The sequence below is a fragment of the Exophiala dermatitidis genome (assembly GCF_000230625.1).
Source record: "Exophiala dermatitidis NIH/UT8656 unplaced genomic scaffold supercont1.3, whole genome shotgun sequence".
In the NCBI taxonomy this organism is placed as follows: Eukaryota; Fungi; Ascomycota; class Eurotiomycetes; order Chaetothyriales; family Herpotrichiellaceae; genus Exophiala; species Exophiala dermatitidis.
In genome coordinates this window covers 1,198,269-1,217,307 of record NW_008751648.1, presented here as the reverse complement: position 1 = coordinate 1,217,307, position 19,039 = coordinate 1,198,269, and the positions used below count along the sequence as shown (strand labels likewise).

General features: G+C 52.9%; 8 protein-coding genes across 8 annotated transcripts; 4 read left to right on the top strand and 4 right to left on the bottom strand.

The window, feature by feature from the left end:
* Positions 1 to 1,146: 1,146 nt before the first annotated feature.
* Positions 1,147 to 3,177, top strand: HMPREF1120_03441 (uncharacterized protein; the record flags this gene model as incomplete). The annotated part of the gene is made up of 4 exons (XM_009157512.1): positions 1,147 to 1,200; positions 1,348 to 1,361; positions 1,610 to 1,672; positions 1,860 to 3,177. The coding sequence occupies 4 exons, from the start codon at positions 1,147 to 1,149 to the stop codon at positions 3,175 to 3,177; spliced, it is 1,449 nt and encodes a 482-aa protein (XP_009155760.1).
* Positions 3,178 to 3,552: 375 nt separating this feature from the next.
* Positions 3,553 to 6,333, bottom strand: HMPREF1120_03440 (uncharacterized protein; the record flags this gene model as incomplete). Its single annotated transcript, XM_009157511.1, has 1 exon — positions 3,553 to 6,333. One exon carries the CDS (start codon positions 6,331 to 6,333, stop codon positions 3,553 to 3,555), a length of 2,781 nt encoding a protein of 926 aa, XP_009155759.1.
* A 914-nt stretch (positions 6,334 to 7,247) lies between these two features.
* Positions 7,248 to 8,198, bottom strand: HMPREF1120_03439 (alpha 1,3-glucosidase; the record flags this gene model as incomplete). The annotated part of the gene is made up of 1 exon (XM_009157510.1): positions 7,248 to 8,198. The coding sequence occupies one exon, from the start codon at positions 8,196 to 8,198 to the stop codon at positions 7,248 to 7,250; it is 951 nt and encodes a 316-aa protein (XP_009155758.1).
* A 175-nt stretch (positions 8,199 to 8,373) lies between these two features.
* On the top strand, positions 8,374 to 9,716 carry HMPREF1120_03438 (maleylacetoacetate isomerase). Its single transcript, XM_009157509.1, has one exon. The coding sequence runs from the start codon at positions 8,958 to 8,960 to the stop codon at positions 9,663 to 9,665; it is 708 nt and encodes a 235-aa protein (XP_009155757.1). The 5' UTR covers positions 8,374 to 8,957; the 3' UTR covers positions 9,666 to 9,716.
* Positions 9,717 to 10,025: 309 nt separating this feature from the next.
* HMPREF1120_03437 (uncharacterized protein) lies at positions 10,026 to 12,658 on the bottom strand (the record flags this gene model as incomplete). Its single annotated transcript, XM_009157508.1, has 3 exons — positions 10,026 to 12,373; positions 12,433 to 12,550; positions 12,596 to 12,658. The coding sequence occupies 3 exons, from the start codon at positions 12,656 to 12,658 to the stop codon at positions 10,026 to 10,028; spliced, it is 2,529 nt and encodes an 842-aa protein (XP_009155756.1).
* Positions 12,659 to 13,147: 489 nt separating this feature from the next.
* On the bottom strand, positions 13,148 to 14,434 carry HMPREF1120_03436 (uncharacterized protein; the record flags this gene model as incomplete). Its single annotated transcript, XM_009157507.1, has 2 exons — positions 13,148 to 14,339; positions 14,394 to 14,434. 2 exons carry the CDS (start codon positions 14,432 to 14,434, stop codon positions 13,148 to 13,150), a joined length of 1,233 nt encoding a protein of 410 aa, XP_009155755.1.
* A 276-nt stretch (positions 14,435 to 14,710) lies between these two features.
* On the top strand, positions 14,711 to 17,335 carry HMPREF1120_03435 (uncharacterized protein). The gene is made up of 3 exons (XM_009157506.1): positions 14,711 to 14,946; positions 15,010 to 15,241; positions 15,438 to 17,335. The coding sequence occupies exons 1-3, from the start codon at positions 14,888 to 14,890 to the stop codon at positions 16,902 to 16,904; spliced, it is 1,758 nt and encodes a 585-aa protein (XP_009155754.1). The 5' UTR covers positions 14,711 to 14,887; the 3' UTR covers positions 16,905 to 17,335.
* Positions 17,336 to 17,865: 530 nt separating this feature from the next.
* Positions 17,866 to 18,816, top strand: HMPREF1120_03434 (F-actin-capping protein subunit beta; the record flags this gene model as incomplete). The annotated part of the gene is made up of 2 exons (XM_009157505.1): positions 17,866 to 17,897; positions 18,024 to 18,816. 2 exons carry the CDS (start codon positions 17,866 to 17,868, stop codon positions 18,814 to 18,816), a joined length of 825 nt encoding a protein of 274 aa, XP_009155753.1.
* Positions 18,817 to 19,039: the final 223 nt, after the last annotated feature.

The following is a 19,039-nucleotide window of genomic DNA, read 5'->3' as shown; positions in this document are numbered from 1 at the left end:
GAAGAGCTACCCGCCCTGGCCTTCCATCACCTGTAATGAAGAGATGCTGCCCAAGATTCTTCTCAATACGCGCCCTGTCACTACCAGGAAGGCAGACGGCACTTACAACGAACCATATCGGAATTACTTTGGCACTCAAGGGTTTGCCGTTGACGTCAATATGGTTCTTGGATATGTCGGCGGCTCTCTACCGTTGTCAATCCTACCGGGTATTGATATATTGGTTGTTAGTCTCACTGGAGTCAATCCTACCGGTGTTGCATCTGCCGGTATTAATCCTATTGGTGACGACCCCACTGGTGAATGTATAAGATCGTCAGATTCGCAGGCTGCACACCTAAAGAAAATCAGCGATCTATCACGAATAAAGAGCTCGACAACTAGTACTGGGATCAGAACCCTAACCAACCGAAGTCAGTTCAGCATCCCGTCCATAATGTGTATCGGCCTCGTAGATATCGGACCAGGGCAACCAAACCATTGCGCATCTGCCGTACACGGTGAAAGAGTAAGAAATGGTAGTTCGCAATTGCTGGAACTTCAAGGGTGTGGTTGTCTTGTCGTCGGTTTATGTATGTCCTGCCGGGGCGGGAAAATATTTACCCGCCAAGAGGCCCGACCTCGACCTCTCCCACAACCACATCCACGACTCGGACTACAACGTCTTGAATCTCATCTCAATTGTCACAAGCAGCATCGCTAGACACTTTTCAACAGGGCTGACTTGCACGAATCGATCCGCTTACTCTGTCATTGCACTTCGCTTGTCTAGTTCCTGCCGACACCAACTCCCGACGCCTGCATGAGTCAGCATTGATTGGCCTACAGTGCCATATCACGATTTCCACAATTGGATCACAGTGTACTGCTTCAACGACAAGGAATCGCCTTCCTATCGTCGGACACTGAAGATTGTGGAAAACTGTGCCCTTGGTAAATCCCTCATACAGGCAGAAATACGTGGTAACCTGGGGAGCTGCCTTTCGGGGTTGATGTTCGTCGACAGGGTTCGACCCGCACCCTGTCTAACCCGCTTTACCATGGCCCAGGTAAAGCCTGAGGTTCGGTGACAAAAAGAAACCGTCAGTGAGACTTAGTGCAGAAAGTGGGAAAACGTTTGCGCGCTGCGCGCCCCCTGCAGAGGAAATGCCGTCGCGCATCAGTGGCGCCTGTAATGGGTGCCGAATGAAGAAACAAAAGGTAAGTCAGACTCCTCCCCGCAAGCAAAGTCCAGACTGCGGAAGATGGCTCAGTTGTGTGATGCCGTCCCATTTCCTCGAGGAAGGCGGTGCTTGATTTGATCGAGGGGATCTGCCAGAATATATGCTGACGCGCATTCGCGAACAGTGCAGTGGAGATAAGTGAGTCGACCTGGCGCATTGAAACTATTTGTTCGAAAATGCCGGATAGAAGAGACTGTGTTCTCTGTTTGATCTGTTGTCGAGGATACTCTTCGGTGTTACAGAGAGTTTACTCCGAGTTTCTCCTCTCGTGATCGCGTCCAAGAGAACCGCTTTATCAATAACCACCGCTTCAAGCTAATCTGTTTCCCGGCATATCGGTTCCGTTGGAAGGTTTTGGACGGACAAGCTAACAAGGGTCGCACCAGATCAGGTTGTTCACAATGCGCCACTGCTGGGATACGGTGCACGTGGCCCGAACAGAGGAAAAGGTAGGAACTTCAAGCCCCAGACCGGGTCTTCTCAACAAGTACAAGTACTGTCGAGCGCGCTTGCTCAGATACCTTGGAAAGGAGGTACTCAGTTGCAGATACTCAGCTATACCCGGAACCCATCCTTCTTCGCCCCTTATCTTGCATCTGGTCTCAAACACATACTAAAACCAAACCTTTCACCTAGAGGTCCAGCCAAAGGTTACATCGAAGGCCTCGAACACCGTCTCCATGAAGCCGAGTCTCTTCTCCTTGCGCTCCTTCCATTAGTTACGACCGAACAGCTGAAATGTGCCACCAACTCCCTCAGTACCATTTCAGCCTCAACAGCAAATACAAACACCAACACCAACACGGCTGGTGGTGTTGGCATCAAGTCGAATTCTAGCTCCAGAGACTCCCAATCACCCGCGCCTCGCTCAACCATACGAAGTAACCGGCCCGTACTGAACAAGAAGACCGGCATAGAATACTGGGAATCCTTCCCCCTCGATACGGTCAACAATATCCGGAGATGGCAACAAGACTGCAGTGGTACCAGTACGCACTTGGCTGGTAGTTCCGCCCACCCTCAAACAACAGCAGCAGAGAAAGCAACAGTAACAACGACAACAACATCCACACCCACATCATCATCGTTAATGTCGTTATTGTCGCCGACGCAACCACAACCCGTCTCTCTTGTGAATCACGCATCTAGCGGTACAAATGCGCTGTCTACGCCAGGGTCTGTAGATCCGAATCTGGACGATCCAAGCAGAGGACAAGAAACCCATCAAACGACTACCTCATTCCAAAATGCACCTCCTTTGCACTCTCCAAGTACAGATACCTTGGATCGCAGAAGGAGGAGTAGTAGTCGCAGTAGCACTACTAGCGGGCCAAACACAAACACTGCTTCAAATAATGGGTCTGGGTCTTCACATCAACAACCCCAGCAAGAACGGCGAGATTCACATCATCTTTATCCTGGGATTCATCGACCCCCGATGATCAGGTCTCCATCGACCGTATCAATACGAAATGGATCTTCAACTCCAAAGTCGGCTTCAATATCGATCTCGACAGCCTCACCATTATCATCGTCCACCAGGCAGCAGCAACCTACGCAGCAGGATCAAAATCAATCACAATCACAGTCACAGTCACACTCCCACCATCACCCTACAACCACTAGTACAACTTCATGGATTGAGACGGTACAATCTGATTCTCAACCCAGGACTTATGGCGAGACTGGTCTCCAGACAGAGGCCGCGACGGGGACGAAGATAGGGACGGGTACAAAAGCCACCGTCGACGCAGCCGCTGCTGCCGGCGTCACGGCCACAGACACGCCCACCCACATCGACACCGTCATGGATGCGACTACTGCCGCAACCGGAATTCCATCTGCCGTTGTCCGCCCTGGTCCTGCAGATTCAGAACCCGAACCCATGGACCTCGACACCACGACCACGGCCAGGTTTTTCACGAGTGATTTGCAACGGAGGTTATTTTGGTGAGAAACAAATCAAGAGACCAAGAGTTGAAGATCAGCTACAGTAGTAGCATAGAAATGCGAAAGAAATTCAGCCCCTGGGCATAGCATAAACGAACGGCGACAGAGTTCACATTTTGCGAATTTTAATATTCGGAAATTGAATTCGAATCCATGTCCTCTTCTGGGTGTATCATATTCATCATACTGTACTGTAGAGCCCCAGTTTAACTGCACAATTTTGCACAATAACGCTCACTTTCACTCAATGGGCTCCTCCTCCATCCACCGGCTGGCTAGAGGGCTCACTCATGAAGAGGCAGAAAGTAGGATGTTTTCATCTTCCTGTCCTGCAATCAGTCACACCTCACAGACGACCTCATAGTGGCTAATTCAGCTTTTAAAACTCCCACCCTCCGCCATTGACACCCGCACCACCCGGCGCAAACGGGCCCGTCATATTCTCCCAGGTAGCCGAGCCAAAGATATCCGCGACATTATAATCCATATTTCCCCAGAACATCGGGTCGGAATATTGATCCTGCAAGTCGTTGTTGTTACCACTGCCAGTACCGGTGCCATCACCAGCGTTGTTGTTATGGTTGTTACTGTTCCCATTCCCACTACCAGACGTCGCATTCATATTGTTGTTATTGCTATGCTGGCCACTCGACAAAAATCCCGGAAGAGCCATATTCATATTCATATTCATGGTCGATTGGGCAAACGCCAGATCCTGCGGCGTCGCATACACGGCACTACCGAGCGCAGGGGCGCCAAAGTGTAGTTGCGTGGCATTATTGGCGGCGGAAGACTGCTGGCCACGGTCCCAGGCGGAAGTGTCGGCGTAGAAGTCGAAAGTGGATGGCGAAAATTCGCTTGCTGCTGCCGCGCCGCCGGGCCCGGAATTGTTTCGACTGGTATTATTACTATGAATGAAATTCGGGTGGTGGGGAGGTGTCGGGTCATAGCTGCTAGATAAAGAAACCCAGGACGGCATTCCGGCCGGTGAGAGCATAGAGGATCGGGTGCGAGTTGGGGGTTTGCTGGCTTGAGACGACGATGTTGGTGCGGCGGCAGAAAGAGTTGTTGCGGCGGCTGCTGCTGCTGCTGCTCCTCCGGCTGCCGTTGACGATGATGATGGTGGCGGTATTGTGCCACCCAGATGATGTTGGTTTGGCGAACCAGAAAAAGAACTTTTGCGAGGACTAGTAGTATTCACATCCTCCACACCCCCTGTGGTGCGTCGTCGTTTTCTGGAGGGCTGCTGCTGGTCAAAATCATTAGTCGTGCCGCCCTGCGGCGCCTGAGACTGAGACTGCTGCTCTGGTTTGGGAACTGTTAGGAAGCCACTGCTGTTGGCTTTTCTTGATTGAATGTTGGCCAGCAACAAGCCCAAAACCTTATGACAATTTTGGACGGTATACCATCGAATGTTCATGCTCTCGAGCAACGAGAGACACGACTTCATGTCGTTCAGAGCCCGAGTCTTGGCGTACTTGCCTAGCTGGCATGCAAATGCTATTATGAGGCCCGACATCCATACTGCCGACAGCAGACCTGGTAGAAACATTGACTGACCAGCCGCCCTGTGGGCCTTTAAGCCGGTGACGATCCCTCGGGACGCTCGAATGCAGAGCTGTAGTCCGTGCTGGAACTCCGGGGTCGACTGGTCCAGCGACAGGCGTGGACGATTGACCAAAAGCAGGAGTCGATGATAGAGGATCTTGAAGAAGCTGGCCAGGTTTTGTTGAGGAGGCGGCGGAACTGCGGTGTCGATTGGCGGGCTGTTGGAGGTGCCATTGCCGGACTGGATCTCTCCTGCAGCCGAGTCATGAACATTACGGTGGAAATCGGCAATGTCACTCTCCCCAGTCAAAAATCCTGGCAGATTGTTCCACCAGGTCTCAATGTCATTGGTAAGCCGGAGGATCTGTTGGTGCTTTGGGAAGCGGTGATTGATGCTCTTGTGGAAGATTTCGATGATTTGACCGGTCAGTTTGGCCCATTGCACATAGGCTGCCAATACGGCTTCTCTCAGCCGCTTGTCCCGCGCCTCCGGTCCGTTGTCGTCGGCCTCAGCAGGTCGAGGATCCTCTGAAGGGACAGGCGGCGGAGGCATATGCATTCCCCAGTTCGGGTTGGTGATCATGTCGCGGGTGGGAACGGCTTTGTGCAGCTCTGGCCCGTACAGGCAGACGTCAATGTCATCGTCCTGGATGATGTTCGGATCGCCCAGACTCAAATTGCAGTGACGGTCTAGAGCATAAGCCGACCAGAAAATCCGCTTTCGAATCTCGCATTCTTCCGAAGACAGCTGGGCGTAGCGAAGTGGACACCGATGAAGACCGGCATGGTAAATCAGTTTGATCATAATACCAGCGACGCTACTGGCTTGTCGAATAGCCAGCGTCGCACAAAGATAGAGCTCCGCCGCAAGGATTGCTTGGATAGTAGATAGATCGTGCGACAGCGCCAGACACGCGGCGACCCGGCTGACATCCACCGTGGTTTTGATGCGCGAGTCCATTGGAAGGTGAATGTCGGTTCGATCGAGAGATGCTACATTGATGATCAATTGAAAAGTCACCAGTTTGGAAAGCTCGACAGTTCCTGGGTTTTCTTTCATGGCGGCGGACGATCGTGCCTCGCGAGCGTATATGGACTCCATGTCCTTGAGGAAAGTTGGACCGTGGAGGAAAGGAAACAGGGGGTGCCAGGCTGTGAAGAACGACATGACCAGTTCCATGGCGATCTTCTTCGGGGGCGGTTTCCCGAGCGCGGACGCCAGGAGTTGGGGGAACTGGTCAGTTGTGCTTGGTCCATCGTGGATGGGACCATTATACGAACGTCCCTCGGCGTCCTCGCCAGTGAGAATGTCTTCACTGGCCGGCACCGCATTTGGACCGTCGAGGTGAGAAGATGCAAACGCGGCGGAGAAGGCTCGGCGGACGGTGTTGACAAAGTAAACACCAGAGGAACTGCCCAGCCAGGCTGTGCCTTGGTTGGCGAGCTTCTTAAGCGTACCGATTTCGGAAGTATGCGTTGGACGTTCTTCGGGAGAGTTGTCACTGTCTGAGTCGATGGCCGTTGTTGTGGTGGCGGCGTTGGTGGTGGAAGATCCAGCTGGAGGCGTGGGCTGGCCTACACTGGGAGATTGATTGCTGGAATGCGGTGTCATTGTTGAATGGAGTAAAGAGGCACGCCGCGAGGCTGACAGATATGATGGTCGTCTTACTTCTGAGGCCGGCCCGAAGGTTGTCACCGTAGTCGCATGGTGGATGAAAACCCAGTCAATGGACTTCGGATGCCCCGGCCCGGTGGATCACCGTTCTTGAGGAGGCTGGCCAAAGAAACTCAATCTGGTGGGATGGAAGTGTCGTCGAGGGTAGAGCAGACTGAAGGTTGTGAACTGAAGTGTTGCTTGACACAGACTGGGCTGGAAATCCTGGCCGTTGTTTGTGTGTTTCGGGTGAACCTCCAGTAAGCAGCCTGCCAGCGGATCAGATCAGTCCAACATGGAGATAGCTGCGAGACTAAACTGAATCAGAAAAAATGCTCTTCTCCCCAGCTAGGCAGACAATCTGCTTTGCCCTACAGTGGTATACTGAGTAACTGGTGCCGAGAGAACAAAAACGTTTTAACATCAAGTGCTCGTGGAGTTGTGGAGTTGTAGGGAGATCAGCAGCAGTTCTACACTGCTATACCATTGAATTCGTGGCTTAACTGGGGCAGAGGAGTGACAGATCGTGGGGGTTAGGCAGGGCAGGACAAGCCTAATAACCGCCAACCAGGCCTCCCAAGCCTATAATTTCCAACGCTGCAGGCGCTTCAGGCCCGCTCGTCAGCCTTGGCTGCCCCAAAAATCGGCTGTCAAGCACGCAACGGCCACTGCCTTCAAAACGGCGAGTAACATGCACAGTAACCCAGTAGATAGCAGGAAGCCTTTGAGCCTCAGTTCTCTCATAACGGTACGTCAGCCACGACGGTGCCATGGCAGAGTCCTGTCAGGTTTTCTGTTGCTTCGCGAATAATACTACTTGGTTCGTCTCATAATGTCTCATGGTATCTGTCTTTATTCCTCGTGGTCGTCCTCTACCGGGCAATACCGACCACTCCATCTCCTTCCTTGATGGTAACTTCGCGCCCAATGACCCCAGCGGTCTTCAAGACATCGACGACACCGCTCATTACCCCGGCATCTACACCTCTTGTACCCTCAACAAACTTGACATCCTTCAACCATTCCCTCCCATCCTCCTCGGAATAGTGGCAACCGGCCTCTCCCGTGCCGAGCATGCGGATACCTGCGTCCGTATCTTGATTGAAGGCTTTGATCCCTTGATCTAGCGCATCAAAGATCTGCTTCAGGGTCTCGTCGTTCGCAGGATCGGGGAAGGTCGACCGCGACGCAGCGATATGCCAACTAGGCCATGGCGTGTAGATCTCGCCAATCTTTTTCAGAGGAGTATCTTCTCCGTGAAAGTAAGGCTTGGTGGTGAAATGCTCCCACATGAAGAAGTCTGCGGTCGAGCTCGTGACTCCATCACGGAGATCCTTGAACGGCCCAAGTGGCACGATTGTGAGGCCTTCAGATTTCGAGTCCTTGGTCTGATACAGCCAACCTTCCTGTTGCGCGAGCACAAATGCCATAACATGACTTCCACTTCCGATCCTGCTGACGCCGACTCTGCGATGATTCTTCAAGTCTTCCACCGAGTTAATGTCGTCCCTGTTCCGGCCTGTGACAATGGCCCACCGCAACGGCGTCGATACCCAAGACCCTACTATCGAGTATCCTTTTTCTTCTGCTGATTTATTGTATATGTCTGGGTTCAGTAGTCCGGCAACCCATCCCTCGGTCAGGCCAATCGCGAGGTCGATTTCTTTGGAACGAAGAGATGTGATCATGTGTCCGGTGCCCGAAGGGAATGGCACGAGTGTTACGCGGATAGAGGAAGGGAAGAGGTTGTGCTTGGTGCAGAAGTGAAGCGGGAGGAGGTAGTGCTCTGGCACGTAGCCTACGCGAATTTCTCGCGAGGACATATTGACTGCTGGAAGTGCTAGGTTATTGTCCTTCAAAAACAAGAGGATCGATGGTATGTCGGGGGTTGAGGACAGTCAATCGGCTAGGAAATAATATTGTTGTATAAACTTGAAGGTATGATGCTGATGCAAACTGCACCCGTCACGGTGCCAGTGCCTGCACCCCTCCCCCGCAACGTCCAGGTCCGACCGCAGTTTTCCCGGTGGTCACATGCATCCCCCGCCCATTGGCATACCAGGTACTGTATCACCGCCGGCTCGGGTGCGAGAGTGAACTCACCCAAAACATCAGGGGAAGGCCAAGCGGACTGAAGATTGCGGATACTTTGTAAGTATTAGGCCTCTACACGGCTTCCAGCCAAAAGCAGACAAGCAGTAAGAAGGGTTGTTCTCCATCGAAGAATTTGAAACCACCAGCCCGGCCAGCATCCGACGGAATCAGCTCCGCGCCAGATCGTGGAGAAAGACGATCGATGCCGCCCCTGTTTCCGCGCCGCTTGTTCGGTCATATATAATGAAGCTGTGCTCAATCTTTTGCAGACAATAAAAAGCGAGGAACCCAAAAAAAAACCCCCCCGCTGACAGCGGCGTGGAAGATACTGTACACCTACTCATACTTCGCCAGCAACTCCATCCATCAGCACCAGATACTAGTCCACCAAGAGTCAGGCGTTCACTCTCGAGCAGAGCTGGATCACAGTCCTAGTATCTCATCTCTATACAACCAGGGTTGCTACCCAAGCCATCCCAATCATCATCATGGCCGAACGCCCGCAATACAAATACACACTATACACCTACTTCCGATCCTCATGCTCAGCCCGGGTCCGCATCGCAGCCCACATCAAGGGAATCGAGCTCGAGTACAAATACATCCATCTCGTCAAAGGCGAGCAACATGATTCAGAATACACATCCCTGAACCCCAGCGAATCAGTACCAACACTAGTCGTGACCGACATCCAGTCCGGCAAAGTGGTGGCCAAGATCCGGCAATCCGTCGCCATCCTAGAGTATTTGGAAGAAATAGACACGAGACCCGATTCACCGAAACTATTACCTCCTCCCAACGATCCCGTCGGCCGTGCCAAGGTCAGGGAGTTGACGGATATTGTGGCCTGCGACATTCAACCGGTCACGAATCTGAGAGTGTTGAACTTCATCAAACCGTTTGGCATTGAAGCGCCCAAATGGCAGGTTCATTTCATGACGCTGGGCTTCCGTGCGTATGAGGGTTTGCTCAAGGACTATGCGGGAAAGTATAGTGTTGGTGACGAGTTGAGCATGGCGGACTGTGCCCTCGCGCCGGCTGTGGATGGCGCCCTGAGGTTTGGGGTCGATGTCAAGGGAGAGTTTCCGCTCGTTTGGAAGGTGTGGGAGAATTTGAAGCAGGTGGAGGCGTTTAAGAAGGGGAGATGGGACAATCAGGAGGATACGCCCGAAGAGTTGCAGGGGAAGGGGCAGTAGATTTTGGCAACCAAAATAGCAGAATGGTTGAATAGGATTGATATCAGCTACTGTGCCTCGTCGAGTTCTATCCCGAGCCCTGATCAACCAGCCCAATGCAATCCAGCCCCAGCCCATGATGCCAGCAACTTCAAGTTGCCCACCTATATACCTGCCGGGAGTAGAGACCTACTCTTGTCGCCAAAACCCATTATATTCCAGACCGACCAGTATCAGTAGTCATGGCAGGAACAACAACACTCCTTACCAATGCCACCACCATCAACAACACCACGACGCCTTTCGCCCTGTGCGGCATTATTGACTTTCAAACTACCGCTCTTCCACCTTGATCCAGACGGCCACCTAGACCACCCTCACTCACCCTTGGATTCCGCTTTCTTTGACATCAGCCTGATTCTCTTTCGTCTCATCAGCATTTTCCTCCTCTTCTTCATCATCGACATCCTCCAAATCACTCTGCCTGAGCGGCCGACACGCCCCTTTCTTCGTACAGATCATGACATCAGAGACAAACCCCCTGACCACAGTCCTTCCCCAGCCCTTGAGTCTTCTCAACTGACTGTCGCGCATGGCCATGGGCGCAATCAGCGTCTTGACGCCAACCTGCTCCATGACCAACGCGGACAGTAAACTAACATACAGAAAAGGGTGTTGGATGATTTCAATGGCGAACGCGGCCAACGTGGAGCGCGATTTCGATATATATTCCTGCTGCCGGGATAGAACGTACGAGGACAGGGATAACAGATTCGTGGCGATGATGCCGTTCGGGGACGGGAGAGAGGTGTCGGTGCCCGGTTTCAGACGGATGATTTGGTCGTCGGACGGTTCGGTTTGGTAGTAACCTGAGATTTGGGTTGTCGATGAGCCTATCTTGTTGCTGCTGGTTGCGCCGTTGGTGGAGATACTAGCACCATTCGCGGAAGCACCCTTGTCAGTACCAGCACCGCTGGTACTACTTCCTTCAGTGACATCCGCAAAGTGAGTATCCAAGTATTCTTGCAGTTGGACCGCCCAGTCGAGATACGGTTGGGACAGAGTCAGGTCGTAGAGCATCAGCGCCGCTTGGGTCATGTAAGCGTAGTCGTCGACGAAGACGATATTGCTGCCGCCGCCGCCGCCGTTGCTGTTGTCGTTATCATTATTGCTGGCGTGTGATGCAGATTTAGACCTGGACCTGGGCCTTGATTTATCGGTGGCATTGGCGATCCGTGCCAACCTGCCTGTTGTGGGATCATACATTGCACAATGGACAAATGTCGCGGCACGCTCCGCGGCTTCCTGACACCGTGCCGCGCGGTGCTTGTCCACTGTAGCGAGTGTGTTGGCAGCTCGTGTGAGGGAGGCGATGGCAAGCCCGTTCCACGAAGCAATCACATTCGTGTCGACTTGCGGCGGCTCTCGCTCGGCCTTGCGGTGCTCCAGCAGTTTCGTCCGCCCACGCTTGATGATGCGCACAACCTCGTCCTCGGCAATGCCAAATTCTTTGGCCAACGTGGACGGCGTGGCATCGACATGGAGAACGTTTTGGCTCAAGAACTCGTCGTGGATGTCGTGCTGCGCCGGCACATTGCCGTGGGGCTTGACACCGAAGTGACGGGCGATGATGGGCGCGTCTTGTTCACCAAGGAGGGACTCGAGCTCCTTGTACGTCCAGACATAAAATGCCCCTTCCTTTTTCTCGTTATGCGCCGTCTCCGTTCCTCCCCCATTGCCCGTCCGGCTCGGGCGAGAATCAGCGTCTTCGCTGGCATACCAGCCGCCGCCGGGGCGGACGATGGGCGACTCCGGGTTGGTGAAGTACTCAACCAGATTGTAGATGGTGCCTAGGATCTCTGGGTCGCGTCCGAGCGCCCACGCGTCACAATAGCACCCGAGAAGCTGGGCATTGTCGCACATCATCTTCTCAAAGTGCGGCAAATTCCAATCGGGCGTCACGCTGTACCGGTGGAATCCATAGCCCAATTGGTCCCTCAGCCCGGACCGCGACATGGCTTTCAAAGTATGGAGCGCCATCGACGCGGCTTTGAGACACGAGTCCTCTCCGAGGATACCCAACACAGGACTGAAAAATCCAAAGCGAGTGTGCGTCGAGGGTTGCGCAATCGCCGCCCCGATTCGCAGGAGAAATGCAAGGTTAGACGGAGTCGGGAACTTTTGCCCATTGGTGCTCGCGCTGAAGCCGCCGTTGGTCGAGTCGTAGCGAGCGATGAAATGGTTCAATGCGTCGTCCAGAAGGTCGAGTTCCAGCGGTTCCGGCTCTTCTGAACCACTTGATCCGCCATCTCGCACGGACCCATTAGACTGAGAATGAATACCTTCGGCTGCAAAGGCACGCAGTTGCGTGGTAATATCGGTTGACGATCGACGGCATCGTTCTCGTTGCGTCGACCAGACTTCCTGCATCTTGCGGAGAATGTCGAGAAAGGATGGAGCCGCCTCGTCGTGCGATGCCTTTCTATGCAGGTTGGTCGTCGACGATGGGCCCGGCCAGTATGTCCCGCCAAACACCGGCCTCAAATCAGGCGTGAGAAAGACGTTGAGCGGCCACCCGCCTGACCCTGTCGTTGCTGTAACATAATTCATATAGATGTCGTCAAGGTCCGGCCGGCATTCTCGATCTACCTTGATCGGAATAAAATGTTTGTTGAGGAATGAAGCAACCTCGGGTGAACTGAACGATTCGCGTTCCATAACATGACACCCTTGGAGACAAAGCGTAAGGATCAGCAATACCAATGTGCGGGCAAATCGTCTGGCTTACAATGGCATGCATTATAACCAATACTCAGAAAGATTAGTCGCTGGTAACTCTTGGCCAGAAAAATGGTGTCTTCGGACCATTCCTGCCATGCAACAGGGTTGTCCTTGTGCGCTCGAAGCTGTGGCTGTTAGCCATGGCCGTGAAGTTGTCGGACTGGTCTTACATATGGTGATGGACTGTTGGCCAATGCATTGTGCAATACCAACTCAGGCTCGTCGTGAACCATCGAACCAGATTAGGACTGGACGATCTCCGCTCAGAGTGGTTGATATAGACGAGGTGGCTGATGAGTGTGGAGAGAAAGTTGAAGAATGGACCGGGAAAGGCGGATGATCACGCGGGGGATCTGTGCAAGGCTCTGGGAAAATTTTCGGCTGGGTGCAGCAAAGCCGCGTGATTCTGCAACAGAGTACAATCTAATAAATTCTTCTGGTGCTCACGCCGTGGGTGTCAAAGAGAGCAGTCGCCCATGTCAAATGAAGAGTTGGTCCGAGTTTATCAGATTTTTCCTTCCGTTCCGACAAGCCTGCAAAAGGTTGAAAGCGGCCGAAAATGCGCACGAGGTCGTGGAGGAGCCAATCATGGAACGAGCTCCTATCACGGCATATCAATGCACGCTTATCTAATCTGGGGACTATTGCACGTGATCCGGCTGGGGGCTGGCACCGGCAAGACAAGGCTCTATCGCTGCGACGGTCTGGACCAGGCCTAGACCTCACTGCTCATCGCGGGCCATCTTGTCGAGCAATTCCTCTTCCTCCGCCTCCATCAAGGCCCGCAACTCGGCTTCTTCCTCCTCCGTCAACATGGGCAAGTTACTGGTGGGCTCAGGCTCCTGTTCGAGTAGTTTGGGATTCCGGGCCTCTTGAACGGCCTTTTCCAGGTCCGCTGGGGCAAGGCTCCACCTACGCAAAGTGGCATCAATGCTGACGCTGATAAGCAGGTCCCCGGTCAGACATAGTCGGGTGACTTCCTCAAAGTGTCCGGTGAAGACATGGTGCAACTGTCCGGTTGATTTGTTCCAGACTCGCACCTCCTCATCACGACATGCGGTTATCACCCAGCCATAAGCGTCATGGGTTACCACGTCTTTCACAAAGTCCGGATGCGCCAAGATGGTGTCGACAGCCCATTGGTCGTTTCTGGAAAGATGCTTCGCTGTCTTGTCGGCAGATGCGGTCCAGATGTCACCATCCTCGTCAAAGTGTATCTTGTACACACCCGTATCGTGTACAATCACTGGAGGAGAGAGCTTCAGTTTCTCCGGCTTGATGCTGGTGGACTCTGGCAGCGTGAAGAAGAATATTTCCTGTTTTGATGTGGAGAAAGTGACCACAGGGGAGTCGGCAGATGAAAGAGGATCAAGCGCAATGCATTCGATCCCCCGGCAATTCGGTTTCAGAGCACCCAATGATTGGCCATCCAGCGTCCAGAACCTGACGTCGCCGTCTGCACTTCCTGATATTAGAATATCTTGCTTGTCAGGGGTCTGCGCAACAACGAGGCATTTGACAAAATCTCTATGCGCCGGGAAAGAAGTTTGTGCGGTAACTTGTCGCCCCTTCTGAGTTTGATCAGCAAACCGGAAGGTATACTTCCATATCGACTTGTCCCAGCATCCTGCGAAGATTTGCATGGTTGTGAAGGGATCTAGTGGAGTTTTGGTTGCATGGTAAGCGAGGCTTGTGACAGGCGCCTGAGGCCCTCTGGGAGTAGTCGACACTTCATTGGTAGATAGTCGCAGACCAGAAACCGAGCCTCCGGCCTCAGCAACGAAAACTACGTCTCCTGAAGGGTCAAAGTAATAGTTGACCTCGACATCCAACAACTTAGAGGAGAATCTGACTGGATCGCCATAGGTGTTGGCAGCCTTGCGGAGTTTCCGCTCGTTCTCAGCCAGAGACGAGCTGACAGAAAGAGAATCAGTATACAGAGCAGAGCTGGGTGTTGCACCGACTCACTCTGTCTGGAAGAAGTTCCCCGCCTGGCTTGAGGTTGCCATGATCTTATTGCGCTCCTAGAAATAGACCGAAGCCAGGGGAGCGGCAGGAGATTCTACAATGAGAACGGAGAACATTCAAATGACAGTCAAACAACGGTGACGCCTCAGTCCCTAAGGAGCCAAGATTACAGTCGCGCACCGGAAGACAAAGTGCAGATTTTAATGCGGATCATACCATCCCCCACGAGCTGTTCCTCGCCGCGCCAATCGCACATTATTATTGACTTACTAGCTAAATTGACTTTAAGCTCGAAGCTAAACTCGCTCAAGCCACCGTGACCTTCAAGTTCATCTCACGTCGCAGCCTCGAATTCCTTTTCTCTTCCCATTTCTCCCACACTCCCACAGACCAACCTCACCCCCCAGCCACCTTCTACCTCCTCGCATTTTTCTTGCCTGTTCTCTTCTCATGTAACACCAGTTCTTTGTTGATTGCGACTCCTTTCGCGCGCTATGGACATGGACCATCTCATAGGTCAGAGGTTCAACCTCATCTCTAAAAGCGAGATCCGGTATGTTCTAGATACTCTTGCGCTGGTTGTCTGAATCGCGTGCTGACAGCTTTGTTCACACAGCTACGTTGGCACTCTCCACGAAATCAATCCTGAACAATCAACCATCGCGTTGGAAAATGTTTATTCGTTCGGCACAGAAGATCGCCAGGTCGAAAAATTCGTCCCTCCCTCACAACAGAAATATGGCTTCATTGTCTTCCGTGGAAGTGATGTCAAAGACATTAAGATTGCAGAAGAAGAGCCAACACAACCTTCGCCGCCTCCCAGCATGCCCAATGATCCCGCCATACTGGTACGTTACATACAATCTTTATCGACTGCCGTTCCTTCAATGATGAAACATTTCGGATGTAAATTCACAGACCTGTTCTGAATGCGCAAAGCCATGTGGATATTTCCGTTGCCTTCCTTCTGATATAACGAAACACTCTCGACAGTTTCTTCTCCTTTGTGTGTCAAGCATTTGCTAACATAGGGTGACAATCTAGAATGCTTCTCGGCCTGGTCCCCCGCTTGACGGTCCTCCTCGCGATTCCCCCTTCTCCCCGCCAGGTTACCCTCCCCACCCTGGCTTTGGCGGCTTCTACCCCCCTCCTGGTCAATTTGGTCGTGGTTATGGTCCTCCCCCTGGTGGGTTTGGGCCTGGTCCAGGCTTTCCGCCTTATGGCCCGCCTCCGCCAGGATATTTTGGTCCTCCAGGAGGCCAAGGCTTCCCTCCTGGTCCGGGTCCTCAGCCTTTTCAGCATAGCCAGCCTCCCATTGGACATCCTGGACAGCGAAACAACATTCCACCACCTCCGCCACAATCTCATCAAGCTCCCGAACCCAGGCTACCCACCCCTGCTCCCTCCTCCAACCTGACATCCGAACTACCTGACAACAAGGCCGCAAAGTCAACTACACCAGTACCACCCAAAGACGTTCCGACCACTGCGCCTGCACAGGCGAAACCCTCACCAGCAGCTCCTGCGGTCAAAGCTGCCACAACAACCACTGCCGCGCCTCCAGTACAAGCACCCGCCGGGCCAAAGAGCAATCGAGTCACTCCGGCAGTGCCCTTTCAAGTCAATCAGAAATCGTTCACGCCTCCAGTCCAACCTACCACAGCTCCAGCGACCAATGGTTCTTCTGCATCAAACCCTTCAAAGCCGATTCCATCCCAAGCGGCGATGGATGAAGCTGCCCGGCAGGCAAAGGAGGCGGTTGCGGCAGCAATGGCCAAGTTAAACCCGCAGGCAACAACAGCACAGTCAAAGCCTACGCCGTCAGCTGCAGCAGTTGACGCTCTTTCCAAAAGAGTCGCAGAAATGTCCACTTCCACCGGTACCACCAACGGCACTGGACGAGGTGGAAGAGGTGGACCCCGAGGTGGTCGGGGTGGCTCGTATCCTCGCGGCGGTGCTGGTTCGAAGAAGATCGAAATACCCAAATCAGACTTCGATTTCGAATCCGCGAATGCAAAATTCAAGAAAGAAGACCTTATCAAAGAGGCAATCGCTTCTGGATCTCCTCCTGTTCCTGGATCAGATGAAACCGCTCCTGCAGAATCAGGTGAGGACAATACGGCCACTGCAGCACCGGAAAGAAAAGACAGCGTACCTGGCTCTGGAGCAGCGTACAACAAGTCAACATCATTTTTTGACAATATCTCATCCGAGGCTAAAGACCGTGAACAAGGCCAGGATGGCCGTGCGCTTGCTCGACAAGTGCGAAGTGAAGAATTCAGAAAGAATATTGAGACGTTCGGACAGGGCAATGTAGACTCTGGATTCCGTGGACGAGGCAGGGGAGGATATGGCCGAGGCAGGCCGTACGGTGGCACCTATCGTGGTGGTTACAACCGTGGATATGGAAATGGCGGTTATCGTGGAAACAGAGGACGCGGTGGACAAGGACAGGGCCAGGCTCAGCAGTCTCAGGCTCAGGCTCCCGGTGATCAGTCCGCGGCTGCATAGTCGTAGATGCAGTGGAGGATCTCACTCCGTCGAAAGCTTCCTTACTGCAGCAAGCAGTATGGCAGTGTCGTGGACCAGCGTTGGGCCACCTCTCACGCCATGTCAGTCGATGCCAGTGATGCCAACAATGCCAACGACGAGAGGATCAACACAGGGGTCTCTCCGTCTAGCTATGAATTCATGTGTTGACGACGTGGAAAGAGCAGAAGAGCAGAGAAATCAATCATGACTCTTCACGATACATTGGGCGGACAAATCCCAAAGCGGGGTCTTCTCACGTCTGTTTTGTTCAAGTTCAGAACTTGAATAGACAGAAAGAGTACCAAATCTCCCCAAACTGAGATCCGAATGGGTTGTATCGACTGGATCCAGTATCTGCTGAACAGTAAACAACAATGCCGCGACGATTACTCAGGCCTTTTTATGCTGTATTGTGACTTCATGTCCGCTGTTTCCTATTTTAATCCGGTCAGGCTGCCCTAATCCTGTCTACCAGTGCAGTAATTTTCTCCTCGACCTAGAGAATGCCCGCTCATCTCCCTCTCCCTTGATTCCCATCCTTGCCTTGAGGGCAATCCAGGACCTTGGACACAGCTGGCTTCTGACCAGGTAATGGTCAGAAGGAGATCTAGCATATCAGACCAATTGGACAACAGTTCCAGAGAGTCTACTAGTAGAGAGGTGTGCATGTTGTCGCTGGGGAGAAGGAGGAAGCGTTGGCACTTGGATGATGTTGGAAGTCGTTAGCATTTTGGTGTGCCTGGTACGTAGCCGTGTTCCAACTTGAACCCCACTGCAACACAACTCTCCAGATCGATCACTCTCACCTTATTGCCTTGAAGCCGCCTCTGTTACGTTAAACCTCAAAAACTTGTTACTCCCGCTCACAGTACTGTTAAGAAGTGAGGATTGCACACTCGGCTACGCGTAATAACAATACCCACGGTTACCACGATCCATCATGGGGAGCGAGGCACAGTTTGACGCGGCATTGTGAGTTCAAGTTGTCCGGCCATATCCATTGCAGCACGTTACGGTTCTCAATGCACCATGTGTCTGCGCGGGCAGCGCAGGATGCACTCTAGAGGCTTATGACTAACTACCTCTATCTCCATCCAGAGATCTTCTGCGCCGACTGTCGCCATTGAAAGTATCCGAGAACCTCAACGCAATCACGACCCTCGTCCCCGATCTGACTGAAGATTTGTTGTCCTCCGTCGACCAACCATTGTCCTCGGCACGATGCAAAAAGACTGGGCGCGATTACCTATTATGCGACTACAACCGAGATGGCGACTCTTACCGAAGCCCCTGGAGCAACGAATTCGACCCGCCGCTCGACGACGCGACATACCCCAGTGACCGGGTGCGAAAGATGGAAGTGGAGGCCAACACTGCATTCGACGTCTACAGACAAATGTACTACGAAGGCGGCACGGGCAGCGTGTATCTGTGGGATCTGGACGACGGATTCGCCGGAGTCACTTTACTAAAGAAGAGCGGTGGCCAGGATGCAGGCTGGGACAGCATCCATGTGTTTGAGGTGGACGAGAGGAGAGGCAGTGGACGCACATGTCACTACAAATTGACCAGCACGGTAATTCTGCATCTGGGCCGTGAAAGCGAGGCTGTGGGCTCGTTGAACCTGGCGGGAAGCATGACCAGACAGGTCGAGGCTGATTTGGTGGTCGAGAGTGTAGGCGCCCAAGGCAAAGACGGCGGACATGTGTGCAATATTGGTCGGCTGGTGGAAGATATGGAGGGCAAGATGCGGAATATGTTGCAGGAAGTGTACTTTGGGAAAGCGAAGGATGTCGTGGGCGACCTTAGGAGCGTGGCTTCGTTGACTGGTGTTAATCAGGAAAGACAGGCTCAGAAAGAGGTTATTTCCAGCATGGGCGGTGGGAAGTGAGCTCATTGCAGCTCCTACTATGGTGCTTGAACTTACGACCGCAGACTGAGACTGTTGTCGTACTCCCAGCTTTATTAGATGGAGGATTGAGAAAGGAAGTAGAAGCTGCACAGCGGTCTTCTGGGTCCTCGAGGAATTCTAGAGACTCTCCGCGCCGCTGCGGTATTGATGCAAGATTCGAAACATGTCCAACGAGAAAGTCTACTATAGCAGTCTATCCGAC

Bases quoted from the DNA above. Each gene is read 5' to 3' on its own strand.
- HMPREF1120_03438 (XM_009157509.1), top strand. From the start codon at position 8,958: ATGGCCGAACGCCCGCAATACAAATACACACTATACACCTACTTCCGA.
- HMPREF1120_03435 (XM_009157506.1), top strand. From the start codon at position 14,888: ATGGACATGGACCATCTCATAGGTCAGAGGTTCAACCTCATCTCTAAA. The intron at 14,947-15,009 runs GTATGTTCTAGA...TTGTTCACACAG, and splicing joins ATCTCTAAAAGCGAGATCCG to CTACGTTGGCACTCTCCACG. The intron at 15,242-15,437 runs GTACGTTACATA...GTGACAATCTAG, and splicing joins CCAATGATCCCGCCATACTG to AATGCTTCTCGGCCTGGTCC.